This window comes from Mustelus asterias, chromosome 17 (assembly GCF_964213995.1).
Source record: "Mustelus asterias chromosome 17, sMusAst1.hap1.1, whole genome shotgun sequence".
NCBI lineage: Eukaryota > Metazoa > Chordata > Chondrichthyes > Carcharhiniformes > Triakidae > Mustelus > Mustelus asterias.
This window is the reverse complement of record NC_135817.1, coordinates 34,480,482-34,508,062: the sequence shown is the minus strand read 5'-3', so window position 1 is coordinate 34,508,062 and position 27,581 is coordinate 34,480,482. Positions and strand designations below refer to the sequence as shown.

General features: G+C 40.6%; 1 protein-coding gene across 14 annotated transcripts in view; it reads right to left on the bottom strand.

Annotated features, from left to right (window-relative positions):
• The window catches only part of LOC144506416 (dystrophin-like), a 1,861,003-nt gene that overhangs the window by 83,670 nt on the left and 1,749,752 nt on the right, over positions 1 to 27,581 (bottom strand). For 13 of the 14 annotated variants that reach the window (XM_078232507.1, XM_078232503.1, XM_078232508.1 and 10 more), the window contains 5 exons: positions 21,548 to 21,609; positions 18,742 to 18,816; positions 13,757 to 13,958; positions 10,169 to 10,254; positions 6,568 to 6,725 (listed from right to left, as the gene is read on the bottom strand). In XM_078232507.1, the coding sequence (XP_078088633.1) occupies positions 6,568 to 6,725; positions 10,169 to 10,254; positions 13,757 to 13,958; positions 18,742 to 18,816; positions 21,548 to 21,609 (583 nt within the window). Of the gene's footprint in view, positions 1 to 6,567; positions 6,726 to 10,168; positions 10,255 to 13,756; positions 13,959 to 18,741; positions 18,817 to 21,547; positions 21,610 to 23,051; positions 23,218 to 27,581 lie in introns of those variants that run through there. The other variant, XM_078232518.1, reaches the window with a different exon arrangement.

Here is a 27,581-nt window from a genome sequence, read left to right as displayed (position 1 = left end):
AAACTGTATTCATGCATTTGTACCTGCGGCTTTTCATGTAAACAGCTATAGGGATTTGGAGCTTAATGAATGCACTTGGTCAGTGAACACAATTTCATGGTAAATGCATTTTATACCTAAGAGGATTTAACTGTAATTTTTTTTTTTACATTCGTAAAGCATGTGATAAGAAGCTTATATCTTGCTGCACAGTTTGGACCTCAGAGCAGGTGCTGTAATCTGTGTAATCCCCGCCTATCAAAACTGTGGGCTCAGATATTGCAATGGAATAGTGCTACCGGACGGTATAAAATTGTCTTACAACACTCACAATATATATTTTGACTAATAAAAATAAATTTGTAGGAGTTGAGTCTGACTCTAATCCATTTTTTATGGAACACTGCGCTCTCTACCCAAATAACCATTCCTTATGTCTGACCCTGTAAGGCAAGTGTCAACAAGGCCATTGAAATATGCCAATGTCAAGCATTGTCTAATTACAGATGCACATCAGATTTTTCTCATCCCAGCCCAGGCTCCTAAAGCTAATCTTTTCATTCCACACATTGAACCCCTGGTCTAATTTAATCTGGGCAATCTAGATGCTTGTGGTCTGCGGTTAGTCATTAAACCATCAGTGCAGGCATCCAGTGCAATAAGTCCTCACCTTAAGTCACCCGTTTTAAATCATTATGCTTCACTGCTGGTAACTTAAAGGGGCTGGTATTTGTGTTCAGCATCTGGAGTTTTATTTTAATGTCATTTGATGCCGGACTTGATGTAGGGTCGAATGAACCAATTCGTGCCATTTTGGAGTGGTCTCTCCTGCTCCCCCGTCATCGCCCCTCCAGCATGTGGCTCATCTCCATGACCCTGCAACTCAAAATGGCTTTCAATCTAAGTTGCTTTCCAGCCTCTCACTGCTCACAAACCTCGCTCATAGCAAGGGTGTGAAATAGAGAAGCAGGAGTGTTGGCTAGCAGGAGGGTCAGCGATGAACAGGAGAGTCAACCAGCTGGAGGGCTGGGTAGCAAGAGTGGCACCAAGTTGGAGAGTTGGCGAATGGGAAGCAAGTAGCGTTAACATGTTTTTTTGATATTTGTTAAGTTATTTTATTTCAGAAGTTATTTAATTTTCAAATGTAGCAATTTATAAGTGTACAGTATTTAAACTTGCATGATATATTGTTCAATGTTTTTCTGATGAGGTCCTCCAGAAATTTACATTGACTCTAATGGAAAATCTGATCTGTTTAATGTCATATCATTTAAAGTTGCACCTTTCAAGCACACAATTACAATATTATGCAAGAAATTATTGTATAATGTGTAGAAGGCCAATGACCTACAGTTTTAAAATTTTGGAAATGCTGCCTATTCCGTTGTACACTTTGTCATCCAAAGAGTTGTAAACTGTAATCAAGCTCCTTAAGAATATGCACCTAAAAAAAGACCTTAGTGTGTGCTAATCATTCTTTTGCTGACATTTATGGTGGAAGGCATTGTTGGATAATTTGGATCAGAATGCGTCAAGGATAAATGGTAGTCTGAGTGCTTTTGTTGAGAACGGACGCTTCAAACAGCAGACATTTACTTTGCCATGAGAAGGTCTTGTTGCTAAATAAACAAACAAGAACATCTGTTACTGTGGCAGGCAATAGTCACCTATGTTATTTATTGCTCCTAAAGTGTCCCACTTGACAATAGGTACGTATGGAGCCTGAACAGTGCCAATTGGTCTAATGTTTACAAAGGTGCTGACTAAAGAACATAGAAGTGATTGGATGTCAACATTTACACTCAAAGTCAAATACATTAGCATTAGACTTCATTACTCTTCCACAGACTAGAGATAAATGAGACAGCAAGATAAAAGGAAAACTTGTCCTTCAAGACCACTAAGGGCTGGGAAAAGAAGATTGTAGCACGCTATGCTCATCTAAATTCTGTTCATGAAAGTTGTTCTTGCTAGACTTAAATTGGATATATAAACCAGTTTTACAAAAAGTGGCTAATGCAAAATGTATTAGTGGAACACAAACCAGCTCTTGCCTAGTCTACATCTGGTTCCGTGTAGTCCAGGAGTTACAAATTGTTATTTAGAAAGCAGGACTCGGATCAAATTAATTTCATTATACAAGCATACATGTCTGGTACTGTTACTGGTCTTTTAATGCATTTCCAATAAGTATAAACTCTGTAAATTTTTTAAAAGATTCATGCAATTTTGAAGAAAAAAAGAGTTGCATTCATTATAGCACTACACAGTATTTTGACGAAGCATCTTTCCTACCCCAACTCGGTATTAGAAACTAAATGAACAGAACCATATCAATAAGAACACAAGAACTAGGAGCAGGAGTAGGCCATTTGGCCTCCCGAGCCTGTTCCGTCATTCAATAAGATCATGGCTAACCTTTCCGTGGACTCAGCTCCATTTACCTGCCCATTCACCATAACCCTTAATTCCTTTACTGATCAAAAATCTATTTTTGCCTTAAAAACATTCAAAGAGATAGCCTCAACTGCTTCACTGGGCAGGGAATTCCACAGATTCACAATCCTTTGGGTGAAGAAGTTCCTCCTCAATTCAGTCCTAAATCTGCTCCCCCTTATTTTGAGGCTATGCCCCCTAGTTCTAGTTTCACCCACCAGTGGAAACAACCTCCCTGCTTCATAATTTTATGTTTCTATAAAATTCCCCCCCTCATTCTTCTAAATTCCAATGAGTATAGCCCCAGTCTACTCAGTCTCTCCTCATAAGCCAACCCTCTCAACTCCGGAATCAACTCTGCACCCCTTCCAGTGCCAGTGCATCCTTTCTCATGCAAGGAAATCAAAAAGGAATAAGGAAATTAAGTAAGGAAACCAATTTCACCAGCATCTTATACAGCTGCAACATAACCTGTTTTTAAACTCCATCCCTCTAGCAATGAAGGACAAAATTCCATTTGCCTTCTTAATTACCTGCTGCACCTGCAAACCAACTTTTTGCGATTCATATCAAATTGGAAACTAACTCCTGGGAATCAGATTCTTTAAAAAAACTCCCGATTTTTGCTTCTTTGACAAATAAATGTACAATAATTTATATTTGCTTAGTTAATGGAAGTTGTAAAATCTGATACTGCAGCAGACAGATTTTTGGTTTTGTATATGACAGCGCGGCGCACGTGCGCAGCTCAAATCAAATACAATGATGTGAGAATTTCAAAGAATACAGGCAGGGAATTAAGAGAACTCTGAGGAACAGTCGCAAAACTTAAAACGTGTCCAGACATTAATATCATTGGGTGGAAAGTCTTGTGCCATAAACAAAATCATATACATCAGGTACTGACAAGCAGTTAAGTGAGCTGCAAAGATTACAGAACATTCTGAAGCACAAGTCATCATCCACAACGTGGCCAAGGTTATCCATCCTTATGTGGTAATAAGGAATATTCGTACGGGAACAGCTCATTCTATATAGGTTCACTCAAGCACATAGTAAAAATATTTTTATTCCCCAACAAAAAATATTGCAAGTATAAAATAACAACCTCTGAATCATAAATCCCATTTGGATCAAAACACAAAAGAGCCTGCCTTCTGATTGCAGTTCCAATCGGTTACTGGATAAATTCCTGACTGTGGCACTGATTCATACAGCAGTTTTATTCTGGATGCGCATTGAGTTTTCTGATCTTGGCTAAGACCACAATTGAGCTGATATTACTGGCAGGCAAAAGAATAACAGGGTTCCTGCTCCCGGATTTCTATTCCATTCTCCTTGGGCGAAGTACATGTGTATGCACTTCAATTTTCACCACTGGTCTGTCACCCAAAGTCCACTCAAGAGTAAAAATTCACAGTAATGATATAAATCACATCACATCATCCTGTACATGAGGCCACAGTCATGTCAGTAACACCTCAATGCTCTCTCTCCCAACCAACAAAACCACTGCCTAAAATTTCATGAAGAAATGCTCTTTAATATATTGGTTTGGGCAGATATCATTTCTTTGGAAAATACAGAAAAGGAGAAAGGCCACTGAAAATGTCACCGATGCCAGAAATTGGAAAGAGGTGAGAGAGAATGCTTGTGTGGAACTTAAGCATGTTAATAAAAGCAGAAAAATACTGGGAGGGAAATGTATATTGGATGGACGTCCCCTCCAAAAATTCTAAGTGCTGGATTTGTGTAAAAACTGGAGTAAATCCCACTGCTTTTTTCAGCGAGATTTTCAAAATGAATCTCCCACACTCTGATGCACAGACAGCCCTAGTGTGAAAAGCTGGGGGTGAGGCCTTTTCCCACTGGAGGGGCCATCAGCACAGCGCTGAGCTGGCCACTGCGCACGTGCTGATCTGTCAGAGCGGAGATTGGCGCATGTGCAGTAGCCCCACACTGCTGACCTCCTGATCACTGGCCAGCCCTACGGCCCCACTCATCCACCCCAAATCACCGGCCTTTTGGACGTCTTTGGGTGAGCCCCGATCGCTGTCCTCCTTCTGCCTACGAACCCAAATGCAAAGTGGCAGTGGGACCCCCCACCCCCACAATCTCCCCCCACATAGGCCCCATACGCCCTGCCCCACCTCTGGCTCCATCCCGATGCCCGGTGGACAGTGCCAAGATGCCACTGAGGCATTGCCACTTTGCCCCTTGGACAGCACCATGGGACTATGCTGGCAATGCCCAGGAGGCACCCCACCTCAACTTGCTGGAGGACCTCCATAAAACCCCTTCACTCCAGCGGGGTTGGGCCACCAGCTGTTGTAAACCCCGCTGAAGTGAAACACTCCTGGCCGGGGGCACCGCTAGTGGGCCAGGAGACTTCAGGCACAGGCCCGCTAATGAAATGCAAATTCTCATTTAACGTGCAGAGGCTGTGGCAACCAGTGGGGAGCCCACTAAACGGCCTCTGCTGATGTCGCCCGGCCAGCTGGGAGAATCGCCCCTATTTTGTATCAGAAAACACAGAACAACTCAGGAAAGAATGATTGGGTAGAGCATCTCAATCAAGAAATGGAGAGAAGCATTAAAGAAATTAAACAAAGAGAAGGTATTGCAAATAGTCATTGACGTGGGAGTTGTGGGGTAAGCTTACTATGGCCTTTTACTGGCCTCATAAACTGTTCCAACAAAACTCAAGGCAATCTTCAAGAACAGGACTTTTTGGTCAAGGCCAGTGTTATCCAGTAGAAAATGTTAACCATTAACAATAATGACTACAGCAACACCTTTTCAGCTAAACTCAATTTTCTTGAAAATGCCTTGCACGCAATACAAATAAATGTGCTTCACGTGTTTATAATTACTGGACAAACATCCTAATCAGTAGCCAAGAAAAAAAGCACGTTCACCTTCAGCTTTCCACTGGACCATTTATCAACAAACGATTGCATACATGGTGTGAAAATAAATATTGAGATCATCACGTTTCCAGTGACAATATCAGAAAGCAATTATTCACATCTAGATTTCCAATTAGCCACATGAGGTTAATGTATTGAACAACATTATCCTGGGCAACCTGCAGCCTCTTAATATAATAAACTGAAATCTGTCACCTCAGCTGTATCCTTATTATCAAATCTATTTTAATTTCATACCTGAACCCCACTCCCCGATCACAGGCTTTCCCTTTCCTCAGGCCTACCACGTTTTTTGCCTTAGCAATTTATTCACCTTTTCTCTAATGTCTTAACGCTCCTTGACAAAGATGATCTGCTACATGGTTCCATTCGTGATTCCCGCCTGGACTTGCCTATCACCTCAATGTGTGATATATATTTTTGCTCCTCCCCTTTTTCCTGATTCCTATTTCTTTCTGCCTCCCCTGTTTCAATTTTTTGAAGGTTTTCATAGTGAGACCAAGAGCATCGAAGACGACAAATTTATGGTTACACCACGTACAAGTCCGTCCTGAAAAGAACAGGTGTACCTCAAAAGAGTTCCTTGAAAGAACTGATAAGCCGCAGTATTTCATGCAGAGTATTCTTCATTCTTTTCAGGGCAAAATTTTACATGGTGTAACCGTACATTTGTCTTCCTCTTGTGTTTCAGTTTTGAAAAATAGTCTAAACCCTCACCTGTGTCTGTTCTCTGTCCACTAGCTTGCTTTATCTGCTGGGTACTCCTGGTGCTTGGCGCTTTTGTTTCACTGTGAAAGTGTTAAGTATTACAGAAGCCAGCAGGATGCACTTGGTTGCCTGCTCAAGTTCGAAGGCTCAAAATCAATGAGATGAGCTCGCAAAACAAACAGCGGCCAAACCTTTTGCCTACCCCGCTAATAAAGCTATCTTGAAGTTAAATAGAATGAGAAGTTAAAGAGAACAGCAGTCTTTAAATCTCTTAGCTGTTTTTCTGCATGCTAAATGAGCTATGAGATTCAATGATAATTTAATGCTGATAAGGTTAGATGAGGTACAGAGGAAGGTCACGTCGAGTACAGAATACAGGCACAGACTAGTCGAGCTGAGTGATCTGTTCTGGTGCTGCTAATTCTGCGTAACTTGATCTAATTTATGCACCAAATCTCTTTTTTTTCCTTTTGCTGCTGGAAGCAAATTCCTGATAAAAGCACCATATACTTACAAACTGGAAGCAGCTTCGAACACTAGGTTCAATATTGCTGCCTCCAAATGATGCAACCTCTCCCAGCTGGCGTGGAATCTGAATTGCATCATGTAACAGTAGCCCTAGCCTCCGCTGATCACAGAATCCAGTGGGACTTGCCACTTGCTTGAACAGATCTGCAAAGAGAAGACCTTTATATTAGGAAAAAGATGAAATACATTAGTGAAGACGTGCTCTAAGACACCACACTGCAGGAACAGAACATCAGCACAACAAATACTATTAATCCCTCTCTACAGGGACTTAATTAATTCATATTGATGTGAACTGAACTGTTTATTCAAATGAAACAGTCCTATGTAAACCCTGTAGCGCAGCATCACTTGGATTAGTTCCTAGATCCGTTCATCCAACTCCCATGTGTAAATCAAATAATAAGTTCTTGGAGTGAACTAACTTTACGAATTTCAGCCAACTGCAACCACAGGAGCAGAAAAACTCACTCAAATTACAATACTAGCAACTTAGAAGCATAAGAAATAACTTGCATTCGTCACCTTGGGATAGCCCAGTGTTTAATATCAAATTAATTACTTTTTGACGCAAATATGGACACCTATCTCCATACTAGATTAAGCAACCAATTAACCTGCCTCTGCTTTGTCAGGATAAACATTAACCAGAACATCTGAAGAACTCCCCACATAAGGGAGGTGTCAGACGACTGGAGAATTGCAAATGTTACATGGATATAAAATTGGCTGAATAATAGGAAGCAGAGAGTAACAGTAACAGAATCATAGAATCCCTGCAGTGCAGAAGACGATTCAGCCCATCGGGTCTGCATTGACCCTCACCTAGGACCAAGCCCCTGCCCCATCTCCGCAATCCAGCACATCCCCGATAGCTAATCCACCTAACCTATACACCAGGGACAATTTACCAGGGCCAATTCCCCCAGCCTGCATATCTGTGGACTATGGGAGGATATTGGAGCACCCAGAGGAAACCCACAAAGACATGGGGAGAATGTGCAAACTCCACACAATGCCAGACTCGAATCCGGATCCCTGGCACTGTGAGGCAGCAGTGCTAACCACTGTGTCACTGTGCCGCCCATCAATGCACATTGTTTTGGGATGGAGGAAGGTTTGTACTGGTGTTCCCCAGGGATCGGTATTGGGACCTTTGCTTTCCCTGATATATATTAATGATCTAGATCTTGGTGCGCAGGGAACAATTTTGTGGATGATACATAACCTGGAAGGATTGTGAACTGTGAAGAGGGCAGGATCATCATACGGTGAGGAAATGATAGGCTTGCAGTTATATTTTTGGACTGATTACTCGTCAAATAGTATGATGACCGACACTGCTTTCTGGTCCAGAACCTTTTTAAATTTTTCTATCTTGTTTTCAAATCCCTCCATTTCTCTGTAACTTCCGACTATCACTGTCTTAGCAATTATATCCTTGAGTAATTACCTTGTTAAGCCAATGAATTGCTAAGGACAGGTAATGAGCATTGGATCAAGACTATAAATAGAGACCGCAAGAGTTGGAGGTAAGGAATCATAAAGAGGCTGTAACACTACTGAGCTGTTGAAGAATAAACTAGCTTATGGTAAAATATAAGCTTCAGACAGATTCCGTCACCATATATTGGAGGTAACACCTTCAGCCACACACACTCAATTTACCCTGCTCCAATTCTGGCCTCTTAAGCATCTCTAATTTCAATCGTTCTGCCATTGGTGGCCATGCTTTCAGCTACCCAAGCCCTAAACTCTGAAATTTGCTTCTTCCTATTTGCCTCTTTTCCCCTTTTAGACCCTCCTTAAAACCTATGATTTGACCAAGTATTCGGCCATCTAACTTAACTTCATCCTTTTTGTGGGTGAGTATCAAATGTTGTTTGATAACCCTCCCATGAAGTGCCTTGGGATATTTTACTGCATCTTAAGTGTTGCATGGTTTCATTTCAATAGTATTTTCACAACATTGTTGTCTCTGGTAGTTCTATTCTATACTGTACATTCATTATATACATATACACACAAGCTCATCTAGTTTCAGATTTCCTCCACTCATGGGCAGCTAAAATGAACAAGTAAGTCTACATCAGATTCATCCTAAAATCAAGCCCTATGTTGAAAAAGCACACTCAATGAATGAGTTATAATTTTGCCAGCTTTCATATTCTTCTCTTATCCTGTTATGAATTGTTACAAAATGTGGTATGGTTCCACTGTGTCATCTAATTCTCAAGCTCAATACATTGTTCACTGATAAACATATTTGGGCCTCGATGAGATGCCATTTATATTACAATGGCTCAATTCTAAAGCAGAAATTCATCTTCCTGAGGCCCAACTTAGTAGCAGCAGAAGCCTGGGTCAGAACGGTGTATTCTGAAATTGGTGAAATCTATCAATAGTGTGAGCCATTGCCATAGCAATCAAAATAGTCACATCTGGCTGAGAGATTATTCTCTCAAAATGGCTACAGCAAAAAGAGTTAATGATAATGCAGCCTCAGTGTTGCTAGAATATCTCAACTTCCAGTGCTATGGGTTGCTCATTAATACCCTCATTTTACTTTGACCAAAATTCATATAATGGGTGCAACAATGATTAATTTTTACCACTCCATGTCCTTGTGTCAAAATTCTAATGTGTCTTTTCACAAACAAAGCATTTCCCAACAGCTTACATGAAAAATTAAAATGGAAGCAAGCAATTTGTGGAAAACAGTCCATTTTTTAATCACTAAAGGAGCTCCACTGTAAAGAAATTTCTTTGGTTTGAGGAGGGAGTAAAGCTAGAAGAACCACACAGCATTTATTCCATGATTGTGTATAAGTGACACCATAATGCATTCGTGTCAACTGGTTTTGTGTTTGAACACAAAACGAGCAAGCGCTTGTCAAACATTTGCTTCATGATGACAATGTCTCTTTTAAGATTTCATGATTAGTGCTCCTGTATCTGTGGGAATCCTTGCACTGTGCAAAAAAACCTTGCTGTACACTGATAACTGGGAGACATGAAAAACTAATGTGCCCCGGTGCTGGCTTGGTGGCACGTCAACAATTTGCAGTGATTGTAATGCCAGGCTATTACATGGGGTTCGAGGCAGAACAAACAGGATTTGTGCATTCCTCTTGAGGATGTAACTAGGCATCTTCAAGTGAGCTATTTTCAATATATGGGGCCTACCTACTGTGGAATTGGTGCTTGTGAGTTAATGAGGCATGCGAATCTTGAAGTTGTGTTAACTGCTGCATTTCTTCATGATTTACTAAAGATTAACTGCTTCAATATTTTCATTTGTGTCAACTGTCTAAGAATAAAGAAAAATCGTGAAGGGAATAAAGTGAATAAAAAAGGGAAAATACAAACTTTTTTAAGAAAGTTAAGATAAATGTAAGAGAGAACCAGCAAGGTTGAAGGAAGTCTGTGATAACATATATTGTTGAACTCAAAAGCTTGTCAGATCATTTTTCTTTTTTGTCATGGTAAGGTTACCACAGCCAACCCAACAATGTCTATTTTTACTCTAATGAATTAATAAAATATGGTAGCAGAAATGACTTTTAAAAATCCCAATGAAAACTTACAGCGATATTTGTCCTCAAGATGTGCTTTGCACAGCGACATGATGCCACTTTTAAAGGACAGAACACGAATCTTCCCTGTTCGACCACTAGATACAGGAGGGGGAAAGAAAAATCACCATTAGACTTCTTTATCAGCGACACAGGACTCTAGTAGGATTTACAATTGAAAAAACTAAATTTTGTCTGATTTACAAATTTCTTGGTGGTATAAGGTAAGTTTGAAATTCTAGAACCATGTAAACTGGTACAAACAAATCATAATTCCTTGAAATCCCACGACCATGAGGACTAAGGCTAAATCAGACAAAAAATTGTGCAAGCTGCAGTACACTGATGTGTGGACTTGAGATAGAAATCCTTTGAGATTGGATAACACAGGAGTATTTCTCACAAATCTAGTTATTAGACAATGGCGTGAAATCACATTCATTTCTCTACGAACATGTTCAGAGAAGCCCATGTTTACATCCAACTCCGTGCCATCCAACTAGTCACACTCAAGATGTCTGATGGTATCACAACTAAAGGTTGTCATTATTAAGCAAGTTTGCTACTCTGTAAAATATTTATTACATATCCATGTCTTTTCGCAGTTTAAGCATGAAGCACTGACAACTATTTTCTGCTCTTTGCAGGAAATGAATTCATAGCCCTGGGATGCAGAACATTAGACAGACACTTCTGACAAGTGCCAGTCACTCAGTTTTATAAACTCCAACCTGTGCAAGATTTAAAAAACCATTGACTTTCGAAGAGTGCTTAAAAAGTATTTTGCTTTTGTAAGAGGAGAGCACAATGGTAGCACATTAGGTGAATATCTTATATTTAAATAAGGACTCTTTTCCTTCAATGTGCAAATTGAGAAGATGCCATGGGGGTCATTTTAACCACCAGGCAAGATAGCCACAAGATTAAACTGGTTTTCTATCCTGGCCAAAATTACTCCTCACTGGATTTCATGGATCTTCAATGGAGGTTAAAATTTCTGCCAATTGTGTTTATTACCAACATTCTTCAAATGCAAGCACTAAATCAAATTTAGAATCCTCTTTTTAAATTTTGTAAAAAGATCAAGTATGAATCAAAAATCTCAGCTGAGATTATCAAAGGGGCTTGGCAAGGATACTACATTGGGCTCTTAACCAAGCGCATTGTGGGTTATGGTGCTGAGGCCCATAGAACTTGAATGCAACATGTTCAACTTCTGGTATGAACTGCATTGGGGAAGCACAGCAGGAATGAATGGACTTAGCATTGCTAGTCCAGAGAGTGAAGAGAAAAAAACCTAACAATTCCCACAGTTGAATGCTGAACATATGTTCAAAAGCATACACGTGTAGATTTAGAATGAAAATACAACCAGGCTTACTGATACAGCCCCAACATTTGAATAGATTGTCCAGGCTTACACATGAATTGCTTCGGAGGTGCATTAGTGGAAGAAAACACAACACTTTCAAGAGTAAATAATGGAAAATGCGAAGAAAAGAAATTATAACTATCTAATCTCCTGTTAATAGGAGAATTTTCAAATACATTTTAATTTAGTTTCAACAAATGGTTTGGAGTTGATTAATTCATAATGGATCCCAGAAATGGATGACTTCAGGCCACCTTATTTTCTGGGAGTTCAGCTCTCAGATGAAGCAATATGGTTACTGTGGTCCACAATGACAATTTGCAATAAAGAAAAATGCAATGAAACCATCTGTACACTGGAGATAAATCTGAATTTATAACTGTGTGGGTATTGCCAATATCTCAGCCAAGCATACAATATACTGTCAACATTTACTGTTTTCTCACTCCCTCAGAATGCAGTGTCTCCATTATAAGGACTTTCAGGATAAGCAATCAACTCCTGGAATGGATACAGCCATACAACAAATTCTTAATTTACACAGAGATTGAAACCCAACATCCCACTGTTCTTTCCCAGAGTATTTTGCTTTTCATTTAAAGGAACATGGTTGCTACTAAATGACATATTTAACACTGTGTTTTTCAGCTGTGAGCAGCAGAAAGCATGGCTGTTGCCAAAGATTATGCATTGTCATCTTCTGCTGCATCAGGCTGTTGCTCCAAAAATGTCTTTGTGTATCTACTCCCCAGGTCTTTCAAAACAAAGTGCAAAGATGTACTTTGATACTGTGGACAGCGTTGCTTTCACAAATTAAATCGTGGCCACAAATAGCCTTATTTCACTCAGTGACACTTAGCTGTTTAGTATTAATTATGGGATTAGATGTACCTCTAAATTACAAACAGTGCCTTAAATTTTGCTGCATTAGTGCCTAGGACTTTCCTGTAATGCTGTGAAGGTGTATTGTTCAGTGACACAACTGTATAGAAAGACTAAGCAGGGCTAATATTATGATAATAAGAAAGTAAAAAAAGATAGAAAAATAATGAAGCAACAAGAATTCTGCTTTAAATAACCAGGAATATCCAAACATACCTACTTCAGTTAGAAGTGATGAAAAATAAAGCTAATTTTATTCCTAGGAACATTGTAACAAGAACAAGCTCTTTAGCCCCTCAAGCCCACTCCGCCATTGAATGAGATCTTGGTTGATCTGGAAACTAACTCCATATGTTTGTCTTTGCCCCATATCTCTTCATACATTTGGATAACAAAAATTTTCCCTTTGGGTTATTTTTCAGATTAAGTTTCTCCCATTTTTTCTAATATTTTGTGTTGCTTTTCATACCTAGAAGCTAAGAGAGAGAGTAATCTAACAGCTTGCTTCTGGTTATCAACAATTGCTCACTCAGAGCTGTTGGGGGCAGAGGCAGGGAGGTTGTGCGTGGGCATTAGATGATGTCACTTGAAAGAGACACAATGCTTTAGTGCAAAGCGTATCACTGTATATATGCCTGAAAATAAAAAAGTTTGCCAAACACTTTTCTCCTGAAGTCGGTGACAATTTTTTTTTGACAGCAGCTTCTAAACATTCTATGTAGTTTGCATAGAATCACTACAGTGCAGAAGGAGGCCATTTGGCCCATTGAGTCTGCACCAACTCTCTGACAGAGCATATTACCCAGGCCCATCCCTCTGCCCATTCCCTTAACCCTACACATTTAACCCATTAATCCCCCAACCTACGCATCTAGGGACACCAAAGGGGCAATTTAGCATGGCCAATCCATCTAACCTGCACATCTTTGGAGTGTGGGAGGAAACCGGAACACCCAGGGGAAATCTATGCAGAAACAGGGAGAATATGCAAACTCCACACAATCACCCAAAGGCAGAAGTGAACCCAGGTCCCTGGCGCTGTGAGGCAGCAGTGTTAACTATTGTGCCACTGTGTCATCCTAAATAACAAATTTCTAAATTTGAGAGCTGAGTTTTTCTCAATAATATTTTGTGGGTCAACATTGTTGCTGAGCTTAATCTTATTCAGGTAAAGGGACAGCAGCTGCCACTGCATCGTTAAAAGCCAACAGACATTGTGTAGCCCAGGTAGGCACCGTAGGCATGGGTGTTTGCTGGAAATGAATCAATCTTGTAACCACCACCCCCCCCCCTTTTCCTCTATTAGCACTGTTTGAGTTAATTATACAATTCAATGCAACACATACGTGTCATAGACATTGAGGAGCCAGTTGAGACACATGTCCACACAGAGAGGCACATTGACAAGGTTACTGTGTTCCTGTTCCAGTCGATCGTAGATTGAAGTCAGGCAGTTAATTATCTCCAAAATATCCATCAGTTGATCATTTTGCTTTAGATTGTGCTGGTCAAAGGCCTCACAAGCACTTGGCAGAGAGAGAAGATCCACTGTGGAGAAATAGAAAGAACACATTAAAATTATGTTTGAATTTTGGACAGGATTCCCAATAGCCAAATCAGTAAGGTGGCATCACTTTGCTGCAAATCATCCTGTATATGATTACCTTGTAAAACATTCTGAAGCAGTATAAAACTATTCAGCATCAATCCTCCTCTCAATGTTGCAAACCAGAAATAATTTATTCATCAATAAAACAAGTAATGTTTGAGGAGGAAGCAGAAGCATCAGCACACACGCCCCTTTCTTCACTTGAATAACATGCAAACTTACAGTACATAGACTGGAAAATTCAAAGCAAGGATTTACTCAAATGCAGACTGACTATCAGCAGCAAAAATCCCACTGCAGATACAGGTTGAGAGATTAATAACAAAATACCAGTGCAGATACAGACTATGAATCTTAGTAATAAAACCCAACCAGAAATTCAAATCATGAATATCAGCAACAAAATGGCACTGCATTGCCAAGCTGTGAAATTTTATGAACTGATCAACCCTCGGTTCATTACCTTATCCCTCAAAAATATGCATTCCTCCAACACAAATGACTGCTTATTCACTGTTTTAAACACATGGTGCATTTCGGCAGTATCTTTGTTCTTGTTGTCACTATGTTCTGCTGAAGCACCCTATGGTACATTTTAGTAGGTTCGTAAACATGGAGATATGAATGATGATGGGATTGGTAACATTGTCACGTGACCATTTCACTGGTCATGCCTAGTCACAAAGCATTAATCTTTAAATGACCTTTATTTTCCAAAAATAAGCTTGCTAAAGTTTGAGCTCTGGCAAGGGAAACGTGGAGGAGCAGAAAGTAGGCCTGATTTCCAGCTGACACATTGGGAGTTGTCTATCTTGGTTGCATAGCGCAAACGTTCATTCCAAAATTTACACTGCACGCCTGCTGCCTCTCGCCTTCATTAACTGACGGAGGACTGCATCCCCAGAATGGCCATGATGTATTGACCACTATGCATGCACAACTCAAGTCTGCTATGATGCAGATGCACAAAACATTACACATACTGAGTTACAGATGTGTGTGCATCTGTTGGGGGTGGGAGGGGCATATCACATCACAACCTCATGATATCTGAAAGTATGCTGCACCTTTAATTGCCAGACTTAGGCTGACAGGAAGCGCACAAACCCAAAAAAACTCACGATTCCTTATTTAACAAAATCTGACAGATTTATACTTTTAATGCAGCATGTTATGCTCTGCTTGAAAGGGTAGTGGAAACAGACTCAATGATATCTTTCTAGTGGCAACTGGATTAAAACTCGATGAGAAAAATGTGCAGGTCCAAGGGGATAGAATAGGGCAGTGGAATTAATTGGATATGTCATTCAAGAGCCAGCACCAACACGATGGGCTGAATCAACTCCTATTGTATTCTATGACATGCCAACCAGTTACAGGAACCAGCAGCTTAAGTTCAACATAAAGACAGTTTTAGGAACAACGCATTCTACCTGAAAAAGTCCCCAACATAATGAAATGTTCCTATAAGTAACCCTGGCACAAGGATTTGTTTGTTAACTGTTTCTTCACGAAACACAGTAGTACGATAACGTCAGTAAATTTTGAAATACAGCCAAAGTCTTATACAAGTTTGCAACAACAGCAGGTAAAAAGTCTCAAGCTCAAGTAAAGTGGCAGATTTAATTCACACCTGTTTTTAAAAAATGAAACAGTAATACATTTGCACAGAAAACAATGATCTTGACTGACCTGCAAGTCTTTCTACTAACACATGTCACAGTGTATTAGCTAAATGATACATGTTCCTCTAAATACACATGAATCAAGGACAAGCCTTTGCAAAAGTCACTCTGATATGTATTTTGTTGCCAAGTTATTGGTTATTTTGTGTTCCTTTAATAGATATAAATTAGGAGCAACCTACTTCAAATGAAACGCATTATTTAATTAGTTGAGTCACCTTTACAAAGCTCCTCTTTCAAAAGGTCAACTACATAATTTGCAAGCAAACACAAATTGAACGATATCAAGTTGCATGTCTTGTCAGGCATCAGCATTCAACAAACTATTTGTTACAACTGCTCCCACAAGAGACTGATGAACAACAGTTCTCTTAATATCAATTTATTTGTGGAATTGCAAAGGTACAACCAGCACAACAGCACTTCTATCTGTGGGATAACAAGTAATAGTGAGGACCCCTTGAGGAAAGTAATCAACAACAGCTAATTGATTCCTTCAAGCAGTTTAATTAGAGACAAAGCTCCAATCTAAATGGACCAAACTTTGTAAAGATATTCACAACTACTTTAGAATATCATAATCCAAACTGATATAACAGGCGGAATTTCAAAAAAAATGGCAAAGTATCAGATTCCGGCTGAGAACCAGCATGTTTCTCTTCAGAAACGCAGCTAGGTTTGAGAGGTTGTGGTTTGTAACGTCACTCGGGCCCGATAGAGCTGGCAAGACCAGTTTCACAGAGATTGCAACCTAATTTTTAAAGAGCATCCCAATCTACTCCCCTCCCCTACCACAGAAATATCAGGGGTCACTCCCCCACTCATGCTGTTGCCGACATGCACCCCTTCCACACAAAGGAATTCCCCTCCCTGCTATGGGAGAGGGGAATCCTCTGGCACTGCCCACCTCAGTTCACCTTGGCACTGCCAGGAGGCAAAGCCCAGCCTTGGCCCTCAACCCCCAGTTGCGTTTCACGTCGTTCTGACATCACACCACCATGGACGCGTTATGTGATATGGGGAATGATTCCAGTGTATGGGCCAATAATGAGATACTAATTTACTATATTGAGGTTCCCGACATTGAACAGCAGGAAATGTGGTCCATTACTGACAGGGTTAGGGGACGATTCTTCCTGTTTTAACGTCGAAGTGAAATGCGACTTTGGCGTGATATTTTCTGCTCTCATTGCCAAACCCACCCAACTCCTGAACAGGAGTGGAAAATCCCAGGCTTGGACTTCATGGATAAGTGCTTGTGATGCAATATTTCATTCATGTTCATGAAACTGTCCAGAACTCATTGTGGGCTTGTTGCTTGTGAGGTAGGCAACGGCCTCACTTGCTTAATTAAAACTCTTGACATACAGATCATCCACCAATATCTTCTTGCTGGCAACTTTGATCAACCTGCTATGCTAAACTTTATTGATTAATTATGTAAAAGATTTAAATCCCTTTAAGGCTACCAACAGATAAACTCTTTCTACAAATGAGTACTTAGTCTTGTCACACTGTAGTTATTGACTGTGGGTAACACACTATGGTGTAACCTCAGCATGTTGAAACTAAATTGTCAAATCTCATCATTTAAGCTGATGAATAATGGCCACTTCAACGTAATGGAGGATACCTAGCATAAATGAAACTGTTCCCCTGAAAAGAGTCAATGCACTCAGGAGGGGGAAAATTTGGTAAGGTTTAGAAAAAATATTCCATCGCTGACATTGACCTCAACTGAGAAATGCATTTAAACCAAACTGCAATTACCAAAATTGTTTTTGCATCAGCTTTTAACAGCCACCACATCTTGGATAGAAACCCTTTATCCAGACTCCTAAACTAATGACAAAGGGCATCTTCTGGAAACATTAACCATACTTTTGTCTTCACAAATGCACATGGGCCACCTGAGCATTTGCAACATTTTCTACTTGTATTTTTGAGAAATATTCTTCAGCATACAATAACATTTGGAGTGACCCTTGGTTCAGTGATAATTTTCCTGCCTCTTAGAGTGCAGAGACATGGGGCGGGATTTTATGGCCTCTTGTCCCAAAACCATAAAATCCTGCCCGAGAACAGCTGACCTTTCCATGCTCCGCCCCACGCCTGTTCCGATTCCCAAGGCAGGCAGACCAGTTTTGATCTCTGAATACTGGGTTGACATCCAGCGAGCTACTAAAACGGAGCCAAGAGCTCCCTCTCCCTATTGCAGCCTTGATAAACAGGATTCCAATCTCTACATCCTGAGTTGACATTCCATTTGCTCAATGCGAGTGGTGACATCACCATTCCTCCCCCATCAGATCTAGCCTATTTTCCTGGTATGGGCTGTGAGTCAGCCCAGAAATCTGACCACATAAAAGATCTTTGTTAGGAAATAGCCCAGAACATGCTCTGTTGGAAGCAATATTGGTAGACTTAGAAGTCACGCTTCAGCTATACAACTTCCTGGTTAGACCACACCTGGAGTACTGTGAACAGTTCTGGACTCCACATCTTAGGGACATTATGTTGGCCTTGGATCATGTGTAGAGAAAAGTTACTAGGATGATACCTGGACTCCTAGGTCCAATTTTCAGGAGAGATTATGCAAACTAGAATTGTATTCCTTGATATTTAGAAAGTTATGGGTTTGTTCAAATTTTTCAAGGTATTAAGAGGAACTGTGAGAGAAGACAGAGATAAATAAGTTCTGTTGATTGGGGAATCTAGGGTGAGAGAATATAGCCTAAAAACGAAGGGTCAGGTGTCTCGGGAGTAAAGTTTGTAAAGGATAGTGGAGGTTTAGGAACTCTTCCACAAATGACAGTTGATGCTGGAGTGTTATAGATCTTTTGTTAACCAAAGGCATCAAAGGAACATGGGGCAAAGGTGGAAATGTGGAGTCAGGTAACAATTATGCCATGATCTCATTGAATGATGGAACAGGCTGGAAGGGCTGAATGACTATTCCTGTTCCTATGTTCCAAAAAATTTCCAAGTCTTTTGTGCTGCTTAGCAGAGGAGAGAAAGAAGTGAAGAAAACACTTACGGCAAAGAGCTTTCTGCAGTCTTCGTAGCTTCATGGCTGTTCTGTACGCAGAAAACCTTACATTATTTAGGTCGGCTGTAGGAAAATAATAATATTTTCAACAGTGTGTCTCAAAAGTAAATTTGTATTGTACTAAGCCATTTGAGTAGGTATAGATTTCAGTTCACACAATTTAAACATGATATGGTTATTTTGTAACTATAGCTTCATGAACTTACATTAGCTGAACTGTAATAATGCTCAAAACCAAAAAAGGGCCCTAAAACTATGCCATTGGCTATGAGCACATAAACACTTGCACCTTAAGGTATTTCCTGTCATTTTATTTGAGGTAACAAACAAGTTGCCAAGTCAAGTAAAATGATGGCAGAATGAATTTCACACAAACCTCTTTCACGCCAATATCAGATGCTCTAAATTCAGGATCTTGGGGAATAATGGGTAGAGGAAATGGTGGCAAAATTCTAACATTGAAATCAAATTTTATTTATAACCGTCATGTTAATTCCAAAAAGTGAGATTTCAGCCTCAAATGATTCATGTCTCATTATTTTCAGAGACTATTTTGAGAGTCTTAGAAGGATATTTGTCTCCCATTAACTCCCTTTCTTTTCCTTGTGTCTATAGTGTTGCATGTATGATCAGTGGTGCTCTTGTAGGGATTACAAATTTTACATATTTCTTGATATATTTATTCATCAATAATCTTAGTTCGCTAAAATTTCAGTATATAGGTGCTAATGTAATCATTGATTTTTATTATCCAATCAACTGGAATTTTGTCCAGAAATGTCCATTTTACAGACGTGCACATACATAAGTCTCTCCCAACACTGATGGTAAATCATTCGCAGCAGTTACAGGCTACATACTAAATCAATTGCAGTTCATGGGTCTAATACCATTCAATAGGAGTTCCACGCTTTAAAATAAAGTGCAATTCATTTCACAAATGTCATTTTGGGGCTGGCAGACCACAAGATTTCTCAATTGTACTCATTTTATACATTTTCTATCACAGATGTCTGCTAATTCACTGAGGTCATCAATTCTTCAAATCAATAATTTGGACTGAAGTAAAGTAGTTAATTTTAACATAATTTGGCTTGATGAGAAAGTAAAATCTTCTTACCTTTATGAGGTAGTTCATTTGCAGATGCAATTAAAATTTATTTTGTTTTTTTTCAACAATTAAAATGGTGCAGATCAAAAGGAACTCTTGAATATCGCTTAAGGTCACATGACAGTGCCTATTCATTGTTGTATATTTGAATGAAATTGTGTGTGTAAAAATTGAGCAAACGGCCATGCAAACAGTGAGTAGCATGCATTTTATTCAGTATTAGCTCTAGAGCTTGGTGAATGGATGAAAATGCAAAGATATTCATCTTCTGTCGACTACAAATCCATATCAAACAACAGACTTGTGACAATAACCAAACTGTTTACTCCCAAAAATGGCACTGGATTAAAAAGGGAAAGAGTTTATATTTTCAAATTGACTTTTTATAATCATGTGGATTGAAACATTCTATTTAAAATCAATGCTCATTGTTGTATTGATTGTACTTGGACAAGAATGAATGGTATTGTGGCACATTACTGTCTAACTTGGGGGAAAAATCTCACTGGCACATGAGACGGGTGCATGTTGTCTATGAGCAAAAATCTTCTGTACTGCTCCAAAATATTCAGTTATTATACTGGAGTCTTGATTATCCGTTTTCCTGCTTATCTTTGAGAATTTCTGCAGGAGAAAGCCTTGGGTGAAATACTGCACAGGCTACTTATGTTTCTTTTCTTACTTGGATTTCATCTTTTCATTGTGAATAATGAAAGCACACAATGTTTCTTTTATTATTTTTGTGTTGTATGTGTCTTTATTCCTGTTCCCAGAATATTGCCATGCTGTACATTTAAGAACTAATTTTGGGGACTCCTTGTTCCAACTATTTACAAGGGAATACTGTCATTATGGCAAATAAAGGAAGTTCTATTGTATGTTTTTGCTCCACTATATATACTATGAGTCTAAGTTCATAAAATTCAGTTTTAATTGTTGGCAAAGCAAATTCTTACAAAAGCGGAGATTGCTCACAGAATTGAACAAGTATGGGAATGCGAGCTTAATTGGATATTAAAAGAAAAGTGCTAACGCAGACTGCAAGTTAAATAAAGGCGAATAACACAAAAGATATTTCAAAATGAGTTGCCCTTTCCCTGACTAACCATCTAAAGTATTTACACTTTCCCAGTGAAACCTGCAGAGGCCTGCATGAGATGTGAATGAGGATTGCACACCATAATGCTAGCAGTAAACAGAGGCCCGTCGAAATAATGGTCTGAACTTAAAAAGAAAAATCCAAAAGAGACCTAGAAATCTGTGCTGCCAGTAATTGACCACACGCAGACTGCACTGCAATGCAAAGTGTGAATTGCTGCTTTGCATTGCATATGCTTTCACAAGAAATCCCTGTGTAACTACTATTAATTATATCTGGCAAAAATTCAGCCTTTAATTGTACTGCGAAAATGGATGATAATAAAAATTCCTGTGGAATTGTAGAATACTAATCATTTTTGTAACTAATGCCATGAGGTTAAAATGCCTTTGTTTCGATTTTAAAAACTTTCATCCTTTCAGCTAACCTTATTAATTCCAAGGCAGTTGAAATCATGGCCTGTCTCCAAGTACATTCCCAGGTCCTTTTCCCAAATGCTTCCTCTTAACAAAAGTAATTCATTCTAAATTGCGGGGGAACATTGTTCAAATTCAAAAACACAGCGTGCTCAAAGGCTTTCTTACCTAGTGACTGATAAAGCTCTGTCATCTTGGGGTGATCCCAGCAGGTAGTCTGGGTCTGGTGGCTGAAAGAAAGAGACAGGCAAAAAAAAGGAATAAGAATTAGCTAAACCTGAACAGATAAAAGCCGTGTTCTCGCATAATGAGAACTAAATCTTCAAATATTTCTTCTGCTTGACCTTTTCATTTCCTGATTGCCGATTAACTAATCTGGGAAACTTTAGAAGGGGGGGTGGGGGAGAGAGAGAGAGAAGCAGAGCAGTCAACTTTGTTCCTTTTCACTTTGGCAACTCCCAAAATGCACTAAGGAGCTCAGGATAAGTTTTCAGAACAAGTGGATCACTGAATATAAAAAAAGCAGCTTCTCTGCCGATTACTGGCACAGACTTACTTTGTATGCAGACTGCATGGAGGCTGCAGGTATTTGCCTTGACCTAAACAAATATTGCAGTTTTCTTTCAGCGTGAGAGAGAGGAGATGACCATCAATTTACACAGGCAAGCAAATTTGGGGGGGGGGGGGGGGGTGGTGGCGACAATCATAAAGTCTGGTGCCTGATAAGTCTTTTCTTCTTCTTTTACACGGTTCTCTATCGTTTTCGATGGCTGTTCCTTAATGTTGAGCTGGAGGGAGGCACAGCACTGTGTGAAGTCGTTCCACCGATCTGTCCACTCAGCACTTAGCGCTCCCCAAATCCACTTGAAAAGGACAACATACATAACCAAGAGGAGGCGACAGAAAACAAAAGGAAGACTGGGGGGGGGGGGGGGGGTGGATCAAGGATGGGGTTGGCAGTCTCACACACACACACATTTTAATATAAAAAAATGTGCTGCTCAAGGTGCCCTGTTAGACTAGAGATTTTTTCATCAAACAGGTTTCAACTGAATTAATTCACACCTTTTGTTAGTAATGGGAAGCAGCGAAGAGTTAAAAACAGAAAATGATTTATCTTATTCAGAGTTCATTTACGGTTATATCCATCTGTCCAAAGGGCCATTGCTCCACAGAAACCAGTCAATCATCCCGGTCCTTGTTCACTGGTCTATCCCGAGTTCAAAACTTCTTTGTTGCCCTTTTAAACTTCCTTCTGCTCCAGCAGTTCCGAGCCGGGTCGGGGCGGCATTAACTAAATCCTGCACCAAAACAACTACAGACGGATTCTTTGGTCGGCGAGATAGACAGAGAGAGACAAGAGCACAACCTCGGCTGCGCCCCACTTCCTCACCTGTCATTTTTCTTTTACAACCTATAATCTCTGGCTCGCAGGGAAGACTCGTCCTTTCACAGACTGAAACCTGAAGCAGAATCCAGGGCTTGCACACTGCACACCTCCCAAGCACCTGTGATGGTCCCTTTACACAAGACGGCTGCACCTTGTCTATTTACAGCATTCCGGAGTGGAAAGCTATCACACCATCAAAGACTGTTAAAAAAAAAATTTAAACCTGCACTGCTAAAGTTACTGCAGTCGAGCGAGTGATGAATGAGTTTCCCTTCTACCTACCCCTTGAGCTGCTCCCTCATCGTGCCGAAGCAGTTAGTTCCAGAGCACACTTCAAACACCCTGCAAATAAAGATATGGGAGCACACCACACACAAGTGGCAAAGAGAGAGAGAGAGAGAAGCAGGACTGAAGAATTGCTGCTGTGCTGATCACACACGAGGAGTGAGCCTGGAGATCAGCCGGGGAGGAGCTTCCTGACTCTAACCCTCCCTCCCCCTCAAAGCTCTGGCAGAGAGAGAAAAAAATGCAAGCTTTCATTGTACAAGGAGTTGGATTGAGGGGAAGGAAGAGGGTGAGGACGCACAATGTACAGTTGTCACAGGAGGGCAGTTCTGAATTGCACACAATGCTTCTCACCCTCTGACTTTCTTCTCTAGCTGAGTGACAGGTTGAGAAATAACGTGTGATTTTGCTCCTTTTTTTGGGGGGGGGGGGGGCACAGTGGCAATGCTAAGTGGCCAGACAGATACCCCAGCAGGTGTACCACAACCAACAGCAGCAACCAGCTCTAAGGACCTTTGACCAAGTGCTCCTCCACCAATCATCAGGACCTCTTAAAGATTAATCATTTCTTTGCAGCGGACATAAGCTAGAAAATCATTCACTATTTACAACCTGCGGCGGGGGAGGGGGGAATTATGAATAAAATACACGAGAATCTCACTCACTCCAGGGTCAAAGACTTAAAAGGAAACAGTTGCAAAGTGTCTCCCCCTTCCCCCTAAATTCTAACTTTCTCACAAAAAAAGTGGAGCTGACAGCGCCGATCATTAACCTTTCCACTCTTATCAGCCCATTGATCTTGGGAAGAGCAAAGGGCCGAGTGTCTGGAGCACTCGCTTCACTCAGCACTCACGGAGCTTAGTCTGATCAGAGACGATTGTGCAATGTCAGGAATGCAATGGCAGTAAGGCGTGCAGTGCCATTCCAATACCTCCCCATCATTTAACCTCTCCCACACAACCAGCCCCTCCTCCCGTTTCCCAGTGAAAGGTGTGATTACACCAGATGTCTGTTAGTTTATCTCCGCCCGAAATGCTTTTCACGGAATAATTACGGTGAATGACATGGAAAGCCTCAGCTGGTTGGCACCTGAAGAATACAACCTGACGTGCACGACTGAGCAGCTAATGGCAAACACACTAAAATGAGAACAATCAGGGAAATGTTAGCACTGCACTTATATTTTAGGTTGGGGGTGGGAGCAAGCCCAACTGAACAATCCAGTATATCAGAAGGCAGTTGATTTGGTTTTAATTAACATTTGCAAGTGTCTGTCCCTTTAAAACCAATTGAGAGAGCATATATACAATAAAAAACAGAAAATACTGGAAACTTTCAGCAGGTCTGACAGGATCTATGGAGGGAGAATAGAGCCAACGTTTCGAGTCAGGATGACAGGGTGACCCTTTGTCAGCTCTGTTTTTGTTTCAGATTCCAGCATCTGCAGTATTTTGCCTTTGTCTATACATATCCAATGTTCTGCATGGGGGAGAGGGGGCTGTATGGATTTCCACATGTCACACTATCTACATGTAACCCCCACAACGTGCCTGGACTTGCAAAATCTCACTAGCTGTCCTGTCTGGAGACAATACACATCTCTAACCTGTGCTTAATGCTCTCTCCACTCACATTGTCTGTATCTTTAAGACTTGATTAGCTGTAAAGAATCGCATTCCAAAGTTTGTGTCTCTGTGTGCCCTGTTTGTGAGCAGATCTCCCACTCCACCTGACGAAGGAGCAGTGCTCCGAAAGCTAGTGGCGTTTGCTACCAAATAAACCTGTTGGACTTTTTAACCTAATGTTGTTAGACTTCTTACTGGATTTCCACATGCAGGCTGCAAATATAGAGGAAATTCAAAACCAAAATGATTATCTATCCACGTTTTTTTGTAGTCAACTGTATTCAATTGAAAGCTTCAAAGTCACAGAGCAATATTTTTGGGGCTGGTGAGGTTGGAAGCAGCGTATAGAAAATATTGTTGATCATGCAAGTCATCACAACTAAAATCCTTACCCAACATTTAGACTTGTGCATTTCTAGTAAGATCACTGGGTCGCGACCATAGGCAAGCCACTTAGGTGATTTCATAGCATCATACAGTGCAAAATAGACCCTTCAGCCCATCGAGTCTGTACCGACAAATGAGAAACACCTAACCTCCCACCTAATTCCATTTACCAGCACTTGGCCCATAGATGTTATGACATCCAGATCTTTTTAAGGATGTGAAGCAACTTGCCTCTCCCACCCCCCCCCCCAGGCAGCACATTCCAGACATCACCACCTCTGGATACAAAAGGTTTTTCCTCAGATCCCCCCAAACCTCCTGCCCCTCATCTTGAACTTGTGTCCTCTCATGACTGACCTTTCAACTGAGGGGAACAGCTGCACCCTTTCCACTCTGTCCATACCCCTCACAATCTTGTGCACCTTGATCAGGTCACCCCTCAGTCTTCTCTGTGAAAACAACCCAAGCCTATCCAACCTCTCTTCATAATTTAAATGTTCCATCCCGGCTAATCTCCTCTTCACTCCCTCTAGCGCAGTCACATCTTTCCTATAATGTGGTGACCAGAACTGCACACAATACTTCAGCTGTGGCCTCGCCAAAGTTCTATACAACTTCAACATGACTTCCCTGCTTTTGTAATCTATGCCTCAATTGATAAAGGCAAGTGTCCCATATGCCTTTATCATCACCCTACTAACATACCCTTCTGCCATCAGAGATCTATGATCAAACACGCCAAGGTCCTTGTGTTCCACAGAACTTCCTAGTGTCATGCCATTCATTGAATACTTTCTTATCAAATTACTCCTTCCAAAGTGTATCACCTTACACTTTTCAGGGTTAACTTCCAACTGCCACTTAACTGCCCATTTGACCATCCCGTCTATATCTTGTAGACCAAGATACTCGGCCTTCTTGTAGACCAAGACACCCAACCAATCTTTGTGTCATTTGCAAACTTACTTATCCTATCCCCATATAGTCATCAATGCAATTTATATAAATAACGAATAATAGGGGGCCCGACACACTTCCCTGTAGTGCATCATTGGACACTAGCTTCCAGTCACAAACCAGCCTCTGTCATCACCTTCTGTCTTCTAAAACTGAGTAAGAGTTTTAACAACACCAGGTTAAAGTCCAATAGGTTTATTTGGTAGCAAATGCCATTAGCTTTCGGAGCGCTGCTCCTTCGTCAGATGGAGTGGAAATCTGCTCTCAAACAGGGCATAGAGAGACACAAAATCAAGTTACAGAATACTGATTAGAATGCGAATCTCTACAGCCAACCAGGTCTTAAAGATACAGACAATGTGAGTGGAGGGAGCATTAAGCACAGGCTAAAGAGATGTGTATTGTCTCCAGACAGGACAGCCAGTGAGATTCTGCAAGTCCAGGAGGCAAGCTGTGGGGGTTACTGATAGTGTGACATAAACCCAACATCCCGGTTTAGGCCGTCCTCATGTGTGCGGAACTTGGCTATCAGTTTCTAAAACTGAGCCAGTTTTGAATCCTCTATCCCATGTGCATTTGCCTTCATTATAAACCTCTCATGTGGGACTTTGTCAAAGGCTTTGCTGAAATCCATATAAACTACATCAACTGGATTACTTTCATCTACATACCTGGTCACCTCCTCAGAAAATTCAATCAAATTTGTTAGGCATGATGTCCCTCTGACGAAGCCATGCTTAGTATCCCTGTTTAAGCTTTGCCTCTCCAAATGGAGATAGATGCTCTCCTTCAGAATTTTCTCCAATAGTTTCCCTACCACTGACGTGAGACTCATTGATCTATAGTTCCCTGCTTATCTCTACGACCCTTCTTAACAAGCGGAACAACATTAACTGTTTTCCAGTCCCCTGGCACCTCCCCTGTGAGCAGAGAGGAATTAAACACTTGGGTCAGAGCCCCTGCAATCTTCTTCCTTGCCTTCCACAGCAGCCTGGGACACAATTCATCTGGATCTGGAGGTTTGTCCACTTTTAAGCCTGCCAACACTTCCAATTCCTTATCCTTCCCTATGTCAACTTGCTGAAGAACCTCTCAGTCTCTGTCCATGAATTCCATATCTTCATCCTCATTCTCTTGGGTGAAGATAGATTGAAGTATTCATTCAACACTCTACTAATGTCCTCTGGCTCCACCCACAGATATTTTCCCTTTCTTTAGATCAGAGGTTGTTGAAGTCTCCTTTAGCTGTGCTATGGTAATTTAGCTCACTGCATGGCTTGATTGAACAGTGAACCTTTTTGATCTGTATTACTAACTACTAGGCCTCATGATCTATTTATCCATTGTGTCATTGAGTTAAGTTCTTCCTTGGTGTTTTTCTTGCTCCAAATTTAATGAATATCATTTTCTAATGAAAATCTAATGAGTAAAATAATGCCAGGCCAATGACAATTTTGCACTTTAATAGGCTGATATGAAGGAAAAAAAAATTGCATTTCTAAAGTGCATTTCATGTCCTCAGGATGTCCCATAGACAAGTAACTTATTTCAAATTGTG